The sequence below is a fragment of the Gopherus evgoodei genome, chromosome 1 (genome assembly GCF_007399415.2).
Source record: "Gopherus evgoodei ecotype Sinaloan lineage chromosome 1, rGopEvg1_v1.p, whole genome shotgun sequence".
In the NCBI taxonomy this organism is placed as follows: Eukaryota; Metazoa; Chordata; order Testudines; family Testudinidae; genus Gopherus; species Gopherus evgoodei.
The window spans coordinates 31628212-31644584 of NC_044322.1; the positions used below are offsets into that span (position 1 = coordinate 31628212).

Sequence of the window (16373 nt, forward strand, 5' to 3'; positions counted from 1 at the left end):
AAGCTGCAGAATGATTGCTGCAGATATAAGATACCATGCAGCACTTCCCATGCAAGCCTACTTTATTCTTAGTTAAAAGCATTAGAGAAAATATATTAAAAATGCTACACACGTGCTTATAAGCTTACCAGGCATCACACCACCTTAGGAGTTTTTGTAGTTCCAAGTTCTATCAGAGCTTGAGCTCAAAACAAGCACAAACTGTTATGAGGCCTCACGAGGCCAAGTCTGTCCTTAAGGACTGGGGCATTCGATGGACCAGGAGTTCTGTCAGGCTAAACTCTGGACTTTCATCCAAAAGTATTTTCTTTGTCTGTTGTTTTTTGAATAATACAGTTTGAACTAGAATATTCATTTCTCCCTGGGGAGTGACTTGAAGGGCTGATAACAGAGGAAGTTCATCAGGATCCCCTTCCCTAATACAGAAGAAACATACGGTGCAACAACAACACATGCACAATTGCATTTTAAATGCATTGTACTCCAAAGGTATTAACTCCTAATTCACATAACTCAGTGTTATACCAATTATATTAGACCAGTAAAAACCAGCAGGATCTTATTAAAGGGGACAAGACAAAGATGCCACATTTATTATGATATCAATTTGATTTATGATTAATAACTAATATCTTAATTCTTATACACACACATTATACCTAATACCTATATACACACACACACACACACACACCAGATGTTCTGCAGCTGCTGCATAGTTACCAGTCCTGAAGATAGCTTTAGTTCATAGCTTGATTTTGTAGCTTGGGTTCGTAGCTTGTGGCTGCTAACTGGCCAGGAAAGCCAGGCATAAGGACAAGCTGGATCTGTGCTGGGCAGGCACTGATGTCCTTCCATGTTGGCAGCAGAATGTTACCCAGAGTCTCTCATCTCACCCTTCTTTTTTTATAGGCTTTTAGTTTGGATTCAAAGTCTATAGGTCTTGCTGTGTCATGCTGCCTCTGGGTTTAGATTGATCACCCATCAATTGCAGGCGTGACTTTCAGCCTTGAACCTGGCTTTGATCTTCCTTCTGTTGTTCTGTTGTCCTTTTCTTTTTAGGGTGGATGCTTCTTACTTTGTTTAGGGCTGTTGTCTAGGTCTTCAGCAGTTGGTATTTGAACTTTATCTCATCAGGACAGGCTGGGGCTGGAGGTTGATTCCGTCATCCATACATACCTCATTCACACATTAAACTAAACTAATAAGATTACAGCAGGGTTTTCAAAAATGAAGGTTGGAGGAAGCTTTTACAAAATGGAGTGAGTGTTTTAAAATGGGGTTTGAATTACAATATGGAACAGAAGTTACAGTGTAGGCAAGTGTAGTGTGGATGGTGAACAGAAGTTACATTAATAAATTAAAAACAATTTCATTTATCAGTTCTACATCAGTAAAGCTTATCTTAATTCTATGAGGTTTGTTCAGAGCACAACAGATATTGTCAGTCTGTCAAACCTCTTACTATGCATTCTTTTCCACTGCTTCTGCCCAGCTGTACTGGACTTTTCTCATCTATTCACACAGTCTGGATACAATTGGTAAAGAACCGTCTCCTTTTCATCTCTTGCCCTCTGGAGCAAACTTCCTGTTTCCCTTCAGACTGTCATTTTTCAACTCTCATAGAAAAACATGCCTTACCTTCCTTGCCTTTGACTAAAATTACAAAAATTAAATCTATATCCTGCTGTAGTGTTGATCCCATAAGCTCATTAAATGCTTGACCAATCAGATAAATATTGTGCAGCTTCCGGATGCTTGTCAATTTAGCTCTACTTGTATTATTTGCAAACAAAAATAATATCTCTGAAATAAATATTATATATTGTAGGAAAGAAAACTGTTTTGTCCCTGAGGTAGACAAGATGACCATAAAGGTCTTTTCTGTCTCTAATTTCTGGTCCTATGATTCATGAGCAACTACAGATACATGAGTATCTGTCCAGAAGGGTTAGTGACCATTAGAGATGCAATTATGTTTTTCCAATTGAAGGCATCAGTAAGTAGCCCTCAGCTAGTATCTCAGCCTGACAACTTCAGTGCTGTTTAATCATCCCTGAACCCTGAGAAAGCATCCTAAACTGAAACTCACGTAGAGTACTCCCAGTTGCTGCAGCTGAGACTACTTGTGTGAGTATGTCTTGCAGAAATGGGCCCTGGATAATATATTCTGTAGGAGCTACTCACCTTCAGTAAGCATTGCAGAATCAGGCCCACAAAAAGCAATATACCTAACATATACATGCAGACAACTAATCCTTTAAACCATGCCATATATGGTAGTGCTTGGGAATGGACTAAGAATACCCCATGGATGTTTGACATTCCGTTTCTTACTATCACTTTAAATCTATGAGAATCCTTTTTCAGCACTGGTTTTAGTTAAGTAAGCAGCAGGAGTACTATTGCAGCCTTGATGATGCAGAACTTTAGCATCACTTCGCCAGCCTAATTCTTCAACAATCATAAAAAAATTCTCTAGTGTGTTTCTACTGTATTTTTGCAGTATAAATAAAATAATTGACTCCAAAGGGGATAGTAGACGACGTGTTATTCCTTGATTTTAGCAAAGCCTCTGATACGGTCACCCACGGTATTCTTGCCAGCAAGTTAAAGAAGTATGGACTGTATGAATGGACTATAAGGTGGACAGAAAGGTGGCTACATCGTTGGGCTCAACAGGTAGTGATAGATGGTTCCATGTCTATTTTGGCAACCAGTATCAAGCGGAGTGCCCCAAGGGTCGGTTCTGGGGCTGGTTTTGTTCAATATCTACATTAATGATCTAGAGGATGGTGTGGATCGCACCCTCATCAAATGTGCAGATGACACTAAACTAGAAGGAGTGGTAGATACGCTGGAGGGATGGGATACAGAAGGACCTAGACAAATTAGAGGATTGGACCAAAAGAAATCTGATGAGGTTCAACAAGGACAAGTGCAGAGTCCTGCACTTAGGAAGGAAGAATCCTATGCACTGTTACAGACTAGGGACTGAGTGGCTAGGCAGCAGTTCTGCAGAAAAGGACGTAGGGGTTACAGTGGATAAGAAGCTGGATATGAGTCAACAGTGTGCCCTTGTTGCCAAGAAGGCTAATGGCATTTTGTGCTGTATAAGAAGGAGCATTGTCAGCAGATCAAGGGACATGATCATTCCACTCTATTCGGCGTTGGTGAGGCCTCATCTGGAGTACTGTGTCCAGTTTTGGGCCCCACACTACAAGAAGGATGTGGAAAAATTTGAGAGAGTCCCGCGGAGGGCAACAAATGATTCGAGGTCTGGAGTACATGATTTATGAGGAGAGGCTGAGGGAACTGGAATTATTTAATCTGCAGAGGAGCAGAATGAGGGGGGATTTGATAGCTGCTTTCAACTACTTGAAAAGGGGTTCCAAAGAGGATGGATCTAGACTGTTCTCAGTGGTAGCAGAAGACAGAACGAGGAGTAATGGTCTCAAGTTGCCGTGGGGGAGGTTTAGGTTGGACAGTAGGAAAAAAATTTTCACTAGGAGGGTGGTGAAGCACTGGAATGAGTTACTTAGGGAGTTGGTGGAATCTCCTTCCTTAGAGGTCAAAAGTCTTGACAAAGCCCTGGCTGGGACGATTTAATTGGGGATTAGGTCCTGCTTTGATCAGGAGGTTGGACTAGATGATCTCCTGAAGTCCTTTCCAACTCTGATATTCTATGATTCTTAAGTTAAATAGCAGTCTCTTATTGTCCTGGGATTCCATTGCATAGATAGTAGGTTTTGCCTTGAGAATTCCTCTATTTTTAGTCTGGATTTATTAATATCTTTACAACATTTTATTATGTACAAAAATGCCATATGCATATATACACATAGCGCTGCCACATTTCATTTACAAAGCAGATATTTTTTTTTATATAAAGAGAAGATGTACAGCATATGCACAAACTAAATTTCAAACCCTCAAATCTTGGCAAATCAAAGACCTCTTACACTGGAATGTCAAGAGGAAGGATGTTTGGGGCCTCGTAAAACCAGAACATAGCAAAGCTTTGCCAAAACCAAAACATGGCAACATAAGGCTACATTTAGTTAAAAATAAACTACCTATTAATTAAATGGTCCCCAGTAGAGGCTGAATTTTGTATGGCTCTTTGTAATTCTTCATCTGAACCTGTAATCCTCCATTTGCGAAAGAAGGTCCTCTTAGGATTTTTACTTCTAAGGCACTTTGTCTAGTAACTTCTCAAGTATCTGAGATGTAGTACATGCTTAAAAACATATGTTTGCCTTGCTTTATTTATATTTTCCTTTAATAACAAGGTACCCTAAGTACTATATTATTCTTTGCTCACAAGCTCCCCACTATTTTCATCAAAACAAGAATTGCCCTTTCTTCGTCATGTATGTCTTTCTCCAACAATACTGAGTATTTCTAAAGTACCATGAAATTCTGTGTGAACAGAACTCAAATTTTTCAAGTGTAGGAGTTAAATTTATTTTGACATGGCTCATGAAAATGTTTCCAAGCAGTCAGGATTGTGTATCTGAGAGTCATATGGGGTCAGCCTTGTGCTCAGATGATCATTACACTTTTTGTGAGAACCAGCTCCACCTCCTGGATTGAAAGGAGCAACACTTCCCTAGGACAAATCTGCAGAGCTGCTGTATGGTCATCTGTGTATACATTACATGTATGTGACAAGGTAGCATGCATGCAGATGAAGCTTCTGGCAGAACTTTTCTAGCTTTATCAAGTATAGAGTAGGGATGAACACTGCTTGTGTAGTAATGCAAGTTTAACCAAATAAAGGGCCTCTGTGCTGATCATACTTATTTAGAAGTAAGTCCTGTAGGAATCTGTTCTTCTATTGCTAAGTAAGAAATAATATGCAGCTATAAAACCTGCTTGAAATGTACTATGCATATGTGTAGTTTCTGGTTTGCTGTAAGTAATAAAATTTCTGAAAATTCAGTTGCAGGAGAGAGAATTATTTATCTGTAGCAGGATCTCCCTTCTCACTTATCTAGGCTAGGAGGGGCTTCTCCAGGGGTTCTTCACTGCCCTCTTACCCCTTCCCAGGCTAGGTTGGAGGTGGAGCAGAGGAGCTGTGGTGTTGCTCACAGGATGGGAAGAGTAAGAAGAGCCACACAGAGCTGTGTGTGTATCTTTTTTATAGTAGTTGTGTATGGCTAGCCAACTACAAAAGCAGTTTCTCCTCCCTTCACACCTCAACTGCTAGAAGAGGGCCTCATCCTCCCTGATGTAACTAACCTCGTTATCTCTAGACTGAGTCATTCCTGTATGTTTATACCTGCCTCTGGAAATACCCACTACATGCGTCTGACAGAGTGAGTATTCAGCCATGAAAGCTTATGCTCCAATACGTCTGTTAGTCTATAAGGTGCCATAGGACTTTTTTGTCGCTTTTTACTGAGCTGCTGGCTTCTTTCTGCTCCTCTCTCCCCTCCTGTCAGAAAGGTGGCAGGCAGGTTGGTGAGGGAGAGAGCAACCCAGCCTGATCAGCTTCTCCATCTCAGGAGACAGGGAAGGGGGGCAGGCAGCGAGTTGGCGAGGGATGCCCTCCTGACCCTTTCCTGCCCTCCCCCCAAGGAAGAGCTGAAGCTTCTTGCATCTAACTGAGACTAACTCCAACCCTGGCCATAATCCCCTCACTTACATAACTATTCTTGAGTTGCCAACACTGACATAACGTTAAAGTTTAGACAGGCAAAGTTAAGGTTCTCTTTCTAACTGTGTGTTTACAAATCAAAGTATTAACTGACAGCTTTCCAAATGTGTGCATATTCAGGTTGGTAATTATAACTTTGTTTCACAGGTGTTTTTGTAAATGTGAAATAATTTGACTGCCTTAGATTTAAATCTAACAGTGTTTTTGCTTTGGAAATTTAAGTTTCTGTAAATTATGGTTGTGTTTTTGTGCTCAAAGTAATGTTGAGGGGAAGTGTATTTTTTAATTAAAAGGGAAACATCTGCATTCTCTCATCCTCTGGTCCAGTCCCTGCAGGAAAGTGTGGAGAAACTGACTGGGGCATGGAACAGAGTGATGGTGATTAAGAGAGAATGAAGGAGCCTGGTCCTAGATAGTGTAACAGAAGCAGGACTTGGGAGAGGCCACCACTGGGCTGGTGTTAGGAGTGAGAGTTGACTCCGGACAAGGCAGAGGGGGAAATTAAGATGGGGAGGTATCAGAGGAGAAAGAAAGCATTATCTGGGGCTTGCAGAGGAGAGTGACAGGATTTTGCATTGGAAAGGAAAGGATTGTTGAGGATGAGGCCTAGGGAGCATATCAGGGAGTGAAACCGAGTAGATGAAGGAAACTAGGACCAAAGAGAAGTAGGGAATCTGAGGGGCAGAGGGTGCATGGCATCTGGATGGGGAAGGGATTATGGGAATGGAAGAGGGAATGGCAGACAACAACCTGAAAATTGCATGGGTGTGGTGGCTCTGGACGACGGAGGTGGTGATCGAGAGGAAGAAGCTCTGAGAGCTGAGGGATAATGTTCTGAGTAATTGGATTGTGAGGTAGTAGGAGACTGCAACTCCAGCAATTTCATGAACTCTATAGGGCTGGATTTCCAGCCCTGCAGTTTCTGGGCTGCAAGGGGAGACTGCAGCCAAGTCCTTCATAGTTCTTAAACTGTGGAGTCTCTGGAGCAGGTATTACTGTAGTTTCATGATCATGAAAGGGATAAGGGGAGGTGTGGGTTTGGGAAAGGTGATCCGTAGGACAGTCTTTCCCTTACCTGAGGTTTTCAGAACTCCCAACAGGGGCAATTTAACTATTTCACTCCAGGCAGTGTAAGGAATAAATCAACAGGAACACAGCAATTCAGTCTGATAAGATTCATGCAAGTAAGCATGCTCTAACTAACACTGCAGTTTTTAGATTTAAGCTCACACAAACATAAGCAATAGGTTTAGAGCATCCCAGATATTCACCTAATATTTGGAATGGCATTGAGTAATTAACAGAAGGTTTGCAGTGGCCTGTTGCTCACCCGCTGGGGAGAAGAGGTGTCAGGAAAAACATCTCAAGATGACTTCAGAGGATTGCTCCCAAGTACAATCTATTAGCTAATCTTCTATAAAACACACAGGTCATAATCAGAGGGGTAGCCGTGTTAGTCTGGATCTGTAAAAGCAGCAAAGAATCCTGTGGCACCTTATAGACTAACAGACGTTTTGGAGCATTAGCTTTCGTGGGTGAATACCCACTTCGTCAGATGCGTGTGTGTGCTTAAAACGTCTGTTAGTCTATAAGGTGCCACAGGATTATTTGCTGCTTTTACAGATCATAATGATCCCTACTATATCATCACTTTTCTAACTTTCCATAAATTTAATATCAGAGACATCTAGACTCAAAGTTTTCCAACCACCAAGGTTTTTAGTCCCACTTGTTTACTTGTTTGTCCCCTCCTGCTGTTCTAAGTAGCAGAAACTGTAGCTAGTTTTGACCTTGCTTCTAAAAGCCTGTCTCCAAATTAACCCTTAAGTGTGTGGTGTTCTACTTCGTTACTTCAGAGCGACTGAACGCACACAATATGGTTGCAATTAGCTTGATCACATTCTGGGATATACACACCTCTCAAATCCAGGGCAACTGTCCGTAAGACGGTCTTCCCTTAAGAGGTAGTCCATATTATTATTTTTATTATTTTTGTTTGTTTATTTTTAATTGAGAATACATTACCTGATCTAGCTGGATCCTTTGCCTGACGAGGCTTTTCACCAGCATATTAATTTTTCTGTTAGTATGGCATGCCGCCAGTTTTTAACAGCACTTTGCCCCCTACAGTAAGAGCAGGACTTCTGGCCTCCTTGGGTTGTTCTGGATCATTCCATCAGTTCGTTATTGCAACTTCTATCTAGTTAGCTGTCAGAGAACACTTTTGCTTAGCTATAATCTATTTTTGAACCTGGTTAGGGCTGCCATTATCACCTCCCATCCAAAATATCACACCCATTAAAGACATTTTGCAACTAATAATTTGGTTCTTGCTAAAATGGAAAGCACAATAATGGGTTAGAAAACCTAAATGTGTGTTTTAGTGCGAGGTATACTTTAGCCATATTAATTTAATACAAATTAGTGAAGATGTTATGACAATTCACTAGTATTTATTAGTAGCAAAAGAAAACCCCAGAAATGAGGCTAAAATAAAAGTGTATTTAAAAATATACAACAACTTGTCAAAATACAGAAAATTCTACATATTGAAGGTATCTAGATTTGGATTATCCCTGCTAAAGTAAATAGACTGCATTCTGTCATGTCCATTTACTCATCTCTAAGACCTAATGGGCAGATTGCTTCGTTATGCTGTTTAATTATACCTGTCATGGCTGTGTAGCTAACCATGCTGTGATGTCCTTGCTTACAACATATCACTGAAGTGCTGTTAACCAATATAACTAGGGCCCTACCAAATTCACGTCTATGAAAAACATATTACAGACAGTGAAATGTGGTCCCCCCTCTTCCCACGGTGAAATCTCATCTTTTGTGTGCTTTTACCCTATACTATACTGATTTCATGGGGAGACCAGCATTTCTAAAACTGGGGGTCTTGAGCCAAAAGAGTTATAGGAGGGTCGCAAGGTTTAGCGGGGGGTCAAGTATTGGCACCCTTACTTCTGTGCTGCCTTTAGAGCTGGGCGGCTGGACGTTGGCAGCTGTTGGCTGGATGCCTAGTCTGAAGGCAGCACCTCACCAGTGGTACCACAGAAGTAAGGGTGTCAATACCATACGTTGCCCCCCCCCCCCTTGATTCTGCGCTGCTACCTTCAGAGCTGGACAGCCCAGAGAGTGGCGGCTGCTGACTAAGAGCCCAGCTCTGAAGGCTGCAACCACCCTCTACAATAACCTTGTGACATGACCCCCCACGCCCTCCAGCTCCATTTTGGATCAGGACCCCTACAATTACAACATCGTTAAATTTAAGATTTACAATATCTGAAATCATTGAAATTCACAATTTTTAAAATCCTATGACTGTGAAATTGACCAAAATGGACCATGAATTTGGTAGGGCCCTAAATATAACTGCACATTCTGCAGCATCTTACTGCAAAGTAAAATTGAGACTGGAGTGTAGAGGAAAGTGTTTCAGACACTGGAGAACTGCTCTTGAAATCTACAGCGGCACTGATCTTTAAATGAAGGCTTTTATCATTTTAAATACATGTAAAATACTTTTTCACCTTCATGCTTGACTATTTAAATGTTAACTTGAAGAGGCTTCTTGTTTATGCTCACATAACTGTATCCTGGACTTATTAAACTCTGATGCAGAAGGCCTAAGTTAAAATTGATATCAGGTTAGCAGAGAACTCCTTCAAGTTGCTGTTACACTACAACGTACTCACAATGCTCTGGCTACTATAAATCATCCTGCTCATTTGGAGACATACATGGTGATACCAACTTCTGAATCCCACCACGCCAACACACGTTTGTTGCCCTTCAAGCAAGACTTACTCCCCCTCCCCCCCCACCACCACCACCACTTTCCCTTGTGGTCCTTTTTCACTGTCCCTGCTCATTCCATTTAAATGTTTAGATTTAACGAGAATTTGGAATAATGGGTCTCAGCCAGTCTGAGTACAGTATTTGCATATTGTATGATTACTGAGCTATACCATACAATGATAATGCAGATCATATGCTGAATGCAGGTGAATGCACATCTGAAAAATAAGTGTGTAGTTGCCGGTCAACTACTGACCAGCATCCCTGGACTTCAGATGATTCAGACAATCTCATTTTAGTACTGTGATTGGTAGATAGAGAAAATACTATATGGCATATTGATTTAATAATATTGCATTAAGCAATCAAATATAGATAGCTGCGTGCCTGTGCTGACTATTTTCACAGGTGACTAATGACAGGGTCAACAAAATGATTAGATGCTGTCACTTTAGGCTATGCTGAGGGGGTGGGATTTTTTTTATGGCTTTATTCTTCAACTGTACATGTTTTAAAATTAGAACTTTAGCTGAGTGAAGACTTTTTTTGCTCTTTTACTTTCCTTAAAATGTATAATTTGTCATGGTAGGCTTTGATCAACATCTATACATTTTTAATATGTTGGCTATATTTACATTTCTTTGTATTGACTACAGCTGCATTTGCAGTCTTGTTTAGTTTTGAGATTTTCAAAGCAGCTTAGTTCAGAAATATTTTTTCCTAATGAATAATATGTTGTACTGTGACTTATTTCTTGGATAATATAAGGCAATTCATTTGCTTATAACTATTTTGTATTAAAATATTTATTGTAAATATTTCTGATTTTACAGGTAGTGGTTCAATTCCGGATTTCTTTCGCATTATGAAACGACAGTTTACAGAGGCAGAATGGAGTGTAATCAAGTCCATGAATAATGAGTTGATTCAGCTAGATATGTTTTATAGGCACTGGGTAATATATTTTTCTTTTTTAAAAACACAAAGTATAATCTCTCAGATAACACACTTTATCAAAGCAGTACATAATGTTATGATGTAAGACTTCATTAGCTGCACACACAGATACAGTTACCATTAGATTACATCCTTGGTGCCTCAGGATATCTGTAGGTGTGCAAGATGGTCTGTACTGCAGCTGGAATTCTTAGGAAGAATAATGGCTGGCCTTATGCATACATGAAAGTATGATGGAGAAGTTCCTGGTTCATCCAGCAGAGGACACAATCTAGCCCTTGATAATTTCAGAATTGTAGGTCATTTTGTATTTATATATGCATTACAGCACCATGAATTTGTACTGTTCCTACAGATGAGTAAACTGCCTGTGGATGAATTCTGCACTTAGTAATTACACCAACATAAATCTGAAATAATCTCAGATTTACTTGTCTAAGGATAGAATTTATTTGACCCACAGTTTCTGCTCACAGATGACCTTTCAGTCTAGATTGAGTGATATGCTACATGTAATTGTTGTGTTGTAGGTAACAATTTTAGCCATTAAAAGCAACAAATGTGGATTAAACATATGTCATTCTGCATTTTAGGCACTAAAGGAAAGCTTTATAAAGGCCATTGGGATTGGAATAGGCTTTAACCTGCAAAGGATTGAATTTAATGTCTCCCCATTGCAGCTGGAGGTAGGGAAGGTTTACAAGGAGACAAAGATGTTGTTGGATGGAGACAAGGAAGAAGGGTGGACTTTTGAGGTAAGAAATCTATCAACAATTTCTGTAATATAATTCTATCACATCCCCGTGAGCAGGCTCCCTATACCCATTATAACTGCTTAGAGAAATCCTTGCCTTTGCTGCTCTGGATCCCTGTGATGGTTTCATGCTCCTAGAACCTCAGCAGACTGCAGCACTGATTCCTTCCTTGGAGTCTGGCATATTTTCTTGGCTCTTACTGTCTACTACTGCTTCTTGGAAATGGGGCTCCTCAGCCCACATATCCCAGGCTTCAGGACGAGTACTTACTCCAAACTACCCCAGTTACTTAAAGATACCCCCTCCCAGATTTCTGCCCCAAGGTGTGACACTTCTGGTTTGCAATTTAACTCTGTCTGGGGAATGCAATGGTTGTGAAGCAGTTAATGTACAGAGAGACACTTTGTTCAGAGTTTAACACCTTTATGCTCTTTTATACTTAGAGCACATGTGAGTACAGATCATACAAAATAATGAACATCTGAAATAACAATATCCCCCACTTTCTATCTCACCCTTCCTTTGTCAGTCCTTGGGCAACATCTGGGTTTGGGAAGGCAGGCAGGCTAGGTGTCATCGGCTCATGCAAACTGCTGTGTGCTAGCTGGTCCCTCTCCTTCATGAAGTCCATTCTCAGCTTCAGTGACCTTGCTTTTTCCTTCTCCACCCTTCTTTCTGACCCGTGTTCCTGTACATTTCTTTATCTAAAACCCTTTCTGGTCACCCAGCCCCCTCTGTTCTACACCTGGTAAGTTTCCACTGCTCCTGTCTTCTGCTCTCCTTTCAAAGGAATCAACTAAACTGATTTTTCTAAGGATGCAGCACATCCACTGTCCCAGATGTTTTCACCTGAACAGGGTCACTTGCATTATGGCTGCATTGCAGCTGAGACATCCATCTCAAAACAGGCAGATAGCATGCTAACAATAGCAATGTGGATATTGTAACAAGGGCAGCAGCTCGGGCTAGCTGCCTAAGTCCAAGCCTACCTGACCCTCTGGGTCTGAGCTCGGGTGTCCTAGCCTGAGTCACCACCCATGCTGCTATGTCCACACTAATATCTCTAGCCCACTAGCTAAAGAAGAGTTAGTGCAAGTCTGTCTACCCAGGATTGGAGGCATATTCCCAGCTAGAGCCCTGTGCAGGACTAGTGTAGAGCCCTGTAGTGGGAATGGGGTCCTGCAGGACCTGCTGCCATAATAGCAGGAGAAGTGGGAGTGAGATTAAAGAATAGTCTTGTGCAGGGCAGATATACCCTAAATCCCAAGCTCCTTCGATAGTATCTGTTTCATACACATTACAGGACTTGTCAGCCGTGCTGGACCCACATGTATGTAGGCACTTGTGACACAGTAGATTTTCATAATACAACTTCACAGTATCAAATCAGAATTCTTAAGTTGTACAGATATAGCCTCAATTTATCACAATAGTTATAAACAATCTCAGACTGTACATTATGGTTGTGTTAGAGTTCAGTTTGAACTGGAGTTTTAAACCTGATTGAAAACATAAAGATCAAAACATTAGAATATACACTTTGAGCGCTAATAGAATTTGTCATGGTGGTTTGAGGAAAAATGAATAGATGCAGAGAGAAAAAGAAACAACTGTTTTTGGTGATCCGCTCCCCTCCCTCTTCTTGAGCAAGAGAGACAGACTTCTTCATCAAATACCCTGTTAGCCTCGTGAAAAATTCCCTATGCTGAGGGGGAGACCAGGAGTTTATATCTCACTTCTTGTAACACCTGAACTGTTTCCATTTTGAAGACATTACCTGCAGCTTTGTAAATCACGTGTGCGGGTGGAGTTTGCTTTAAACAGACAACTTCTGATATACATCTGTTTTAAAATTAAATTATATATAACAAGAATGAATGTACCAGTATAATTTTAAGCCTTGTGGGGTGCCAGCTGGCCTCTTTGTTACATACAACAGGTTATCAGCTGTTGTATGTAACATGACATGCAGACAACTGTTTTTGTGCATTTTTTATGACATTTAGGCTTGCACTTTTTAAAAACTCTCCTTTTGCCAATCTGTACCTACTGTATAGAGTGTCCTGGTTTCCAGAGGGTCATTATGTCAGGGATTCATAGTAATCTGAGCTTTATATAAATAGGAAAAATCTTAGAAAAGATTGTGACCAATTTTGTAGTATATTTTCTTTAATGGTAGATCTAACAATATGTAACTAGTGTTCTGCATTAATTTGCTTTTCATTATTGTACCACCATATAACTGTTGTTGTTTTTGTAACTATTGCCAGTAGGTTATGTCTGTCTGGGGATCTTTCTTTTTCCCTTAACTCACCCCAACAGTATAGCCTTTCAAATAGGCGGGGGAAGGGGGCGTTATTTTTCAATTTCTGTTAGTCTTTTCAGTCCCATTAATCCAGTTAACAATCAGCTTTAATTAAAATTAGACTGAAGGAATAGTTAGTTTCAGCTATCAATCTCCAGCCTAAAATTAAGCACTGCTTTTCCGTTGTTTTTTCTTCTCTCTTGTATTTTTCATACTTCCTAAATGACATCTTGTTTTTACCAGCCTGTCCCATTCTCTCCTCAGCTCCTTTCTTTCTTGCATTTTGTGCTCCATTTCTTTATAGGTGTAGGTCTCACTTTTTTTTCTTTTGACTATGGTAGACTTTACTAATTATTTGTTGTCCTCTATGCAAACTCTTAAAATAACCTTTTTACTGATAACCTGTTGTATGGACTTGTGAGGAATCTAGTGTGGTGTTCAAATCATTCAAGTAAAAGTCACCTGGCAGATGGCATATCTGTGTGATTTATGGCCTCTGTTGTGTTGTTAAACTGAATCAACATCCTCTGTCAAATGAAAAGATATTTGTTAGGGAAATTACAGCTTAGTTTATTTTCTCTTATAGGAGATATATCTGGGAAAGCAAGGCTTGTTACAGTCTGGTTATTCTCATGGTGTGGGTGTTCTTTTAGTCCATTTTTATATCAGGTATAATTTATCAAAAATACAGAAGAAAAAGAAAGTTTTTGTTAATTTTTTTTCGTTTTATTTAAATTGTGTATTCTCTCTGGTAATACCTATCATAAAAAGCTACTTGGGATCTTAGTCAAGAATAAGTGGAGATTTCTGTTTCTCTTGACCTTTTTCTGTGAGTAGAAAAGAGCTTTCTTGACTGAAATATCCAGTGCCTCATGCAGAGAAGGATCTTCCCTTTCATCTTGAAATACATAATATAGTCTGACCTACAAGTAGAAACTCACCTGGATACATTGGACCTAACTGTTGCCTTGTGTCAAACCTTCTATATCTGAGCAATGTCAGAGAAGATAGCAAAAAGCTGCCTTCACATTCACCTTAGTGAAGCCAATATCCTAGCCTGACACAAGCTGGATTCAGGGCATGGAATGGAAGTCGAACTAGTGGCGCTAATGGATGATTTCTTGCTGTTGATGGATAAAGGCCAGACATTCATTCTAATTCAGCTGGACTTCTCTGCAGCTTTCAAGGTGGATAAAAAGCAATACTTTTTTGAAAATTTTTGATTTTGTTTAAATTTTCTCTTTTAAAAATAAACTGGTTTAAAACAAAATCTGAGTTTAACATGAAGTATGTTAAGGGCTAAACTACTTATTGTAATCTCAAAACATTTAAATCAGGCCTGCACAACTCATAAAGCGGCGAGGGCCATATTACTCCAAAGAAAACAGCTGAGGGCCGATCCTCCCCCCCAGCGCCGCCAAGCCCCCCTGAAACAACACACCTCCCCCAGCGCCACCCAGCCCCCCTGAAATACTCCCCCCCACACCCAGCACCGCCCACCCCGCAGAAACAAACCCTCCTTCCCCAGCGCTGCCCCACCGAAACAGCAGTATTGAACCTCGCTAACATGTTATAGCGGGCCCCTAAGGTAGTATAATTAAGGTAAAAGAAAAATGTCTTCTTGCTAGAAGTAGAATAAGATCATCTTCCCCCCGCCACTTTGTAATCAATTTCCCTGTTGAATGAATGAGGTGTGAATGAGGAAGGCATGAAAGGCAGGACCTCTAGACAGTTGCAACCCTTGGAGAGGGGATGAGAGCCAGACCAGATCAGAAGAACAGGTCAGCCACTGACTCCTCGCTCACCTCCTCAGCCACTGCCCGCCCGCCCGCCCACTAGCCTCCTCAGCCCCCCATTCCCCACCGCTGGCTCATCTGCCCTCCCGCCACTGCCCGCGCGCTCGCCTCCTCAGCCCTCCCTGGCCCCGACTCTTCTCCTCATGCCACTGCCCACCCGCCTCTTCAGCCCCCCTCCCTCACCCACTGCTTGCCTACTCACCCCCCATGGGCCACACAGTGAGCCCACCTACTCACCCCCCGCAGGCCACACAGTGAGCCCACACAGGCCACATGCGGCACCCGGGCTGCGTGTTGCGCAGGCCTGATTTAAATAAATACGCTGAATTCATGAGCTTCAATCAAAATTGAGTTAAAGGCTGCTGTTCGCTATAAAGAAAGAAGCAGGGGAAAGACATATGAATTTTGAGGTGAAGCTTTATGGCACAAAAGGTCAGCCTAAGTAGTTTACAGTAACTCCGCACTTAAAATCGTCCCGCCTAACATTGTTTCATTGTTAGTTGCTGATCAGTTAGGGAACGTGCTCATTTAAAGTTGTGCAATGCTCCCTTAAAACGTTGTTTGGCAGCCGACTGCTTTGTCCACTGCTTTCAGAAAGAGCAGCCCTTTACAGCTAGCTAGTGGGGGCTTGGAACCAGGGTGGACCAGCAGCCCCCCATTAGCTCCTTGCTTCTCTAAGTTCCCTGTGTGGCAGCCTCCCAGCAGGCTATCAATTGCTGGCAGTTCAGCTGGCCCTCTACCCCGCCCCGCCATGTGCTGCTTCTGCCCTCTGCCTTGGAGCTGCTCCTGGGAGCCTCCCGCTTGCAATGTACTTAGAGTGGGGTCAGTATACTTAAAGGGGTAATGCGAACACACACACACACAGTCTGCCATGCTGTCTCCCCTCCCTCCATTCATGCTGTCTTGTAGAGTATGAGACTACATTAACAATGTGTTAACCATTGAGGGCTCAGCTGTGTTCTAGTTCATCATTTAGCAGTAAGGCATTCCCTGGGAAATATCCCACCCTCTGACTTCACCACCTCAGCCAAGCTTCACAATCATCATTGCTGTGTACAGTAAATTGTTTGTTTAAAAGTTATACTGTATATACA

The 16373-nt window shown here is 41.4% G+C and overlaps 1 protein-coding gene across 5 annotated transcripts in view; it reads left to right on the top strand.

Annotated features, from left to right (window-relative positions):
* The window catches only part of AASDHPPT (aminoadipate-semialdehyde dehydrogenase-phosphopantetheinyl transferase), a 65619-nt gene that overhangs the window by 31435 nt on the left and 17811 nt on the right, over positions 1–16373 (top strand). For 3 of the 5 annotated variants that reach the window (XM_030560689.1, XM_030560665.1, XM_030560674.1), the window contains exons 3-4: positions 10300–10421; positions 11017–11178. In XM_030560689.1, coding sequence (XP_030416549.1) covers positions 10300–10421; positions 11017–11178 — 284 coding nt within the window. Of the gene's footprint in view, positions 1–10299; positions 10422–11016; positions 11179–14320; positions 14706–16373 lie in introns of those variants that run through there. The other 2 variants (XM_030560698.1, XM_030560683.1) reach the window with 2 other exon arrangements.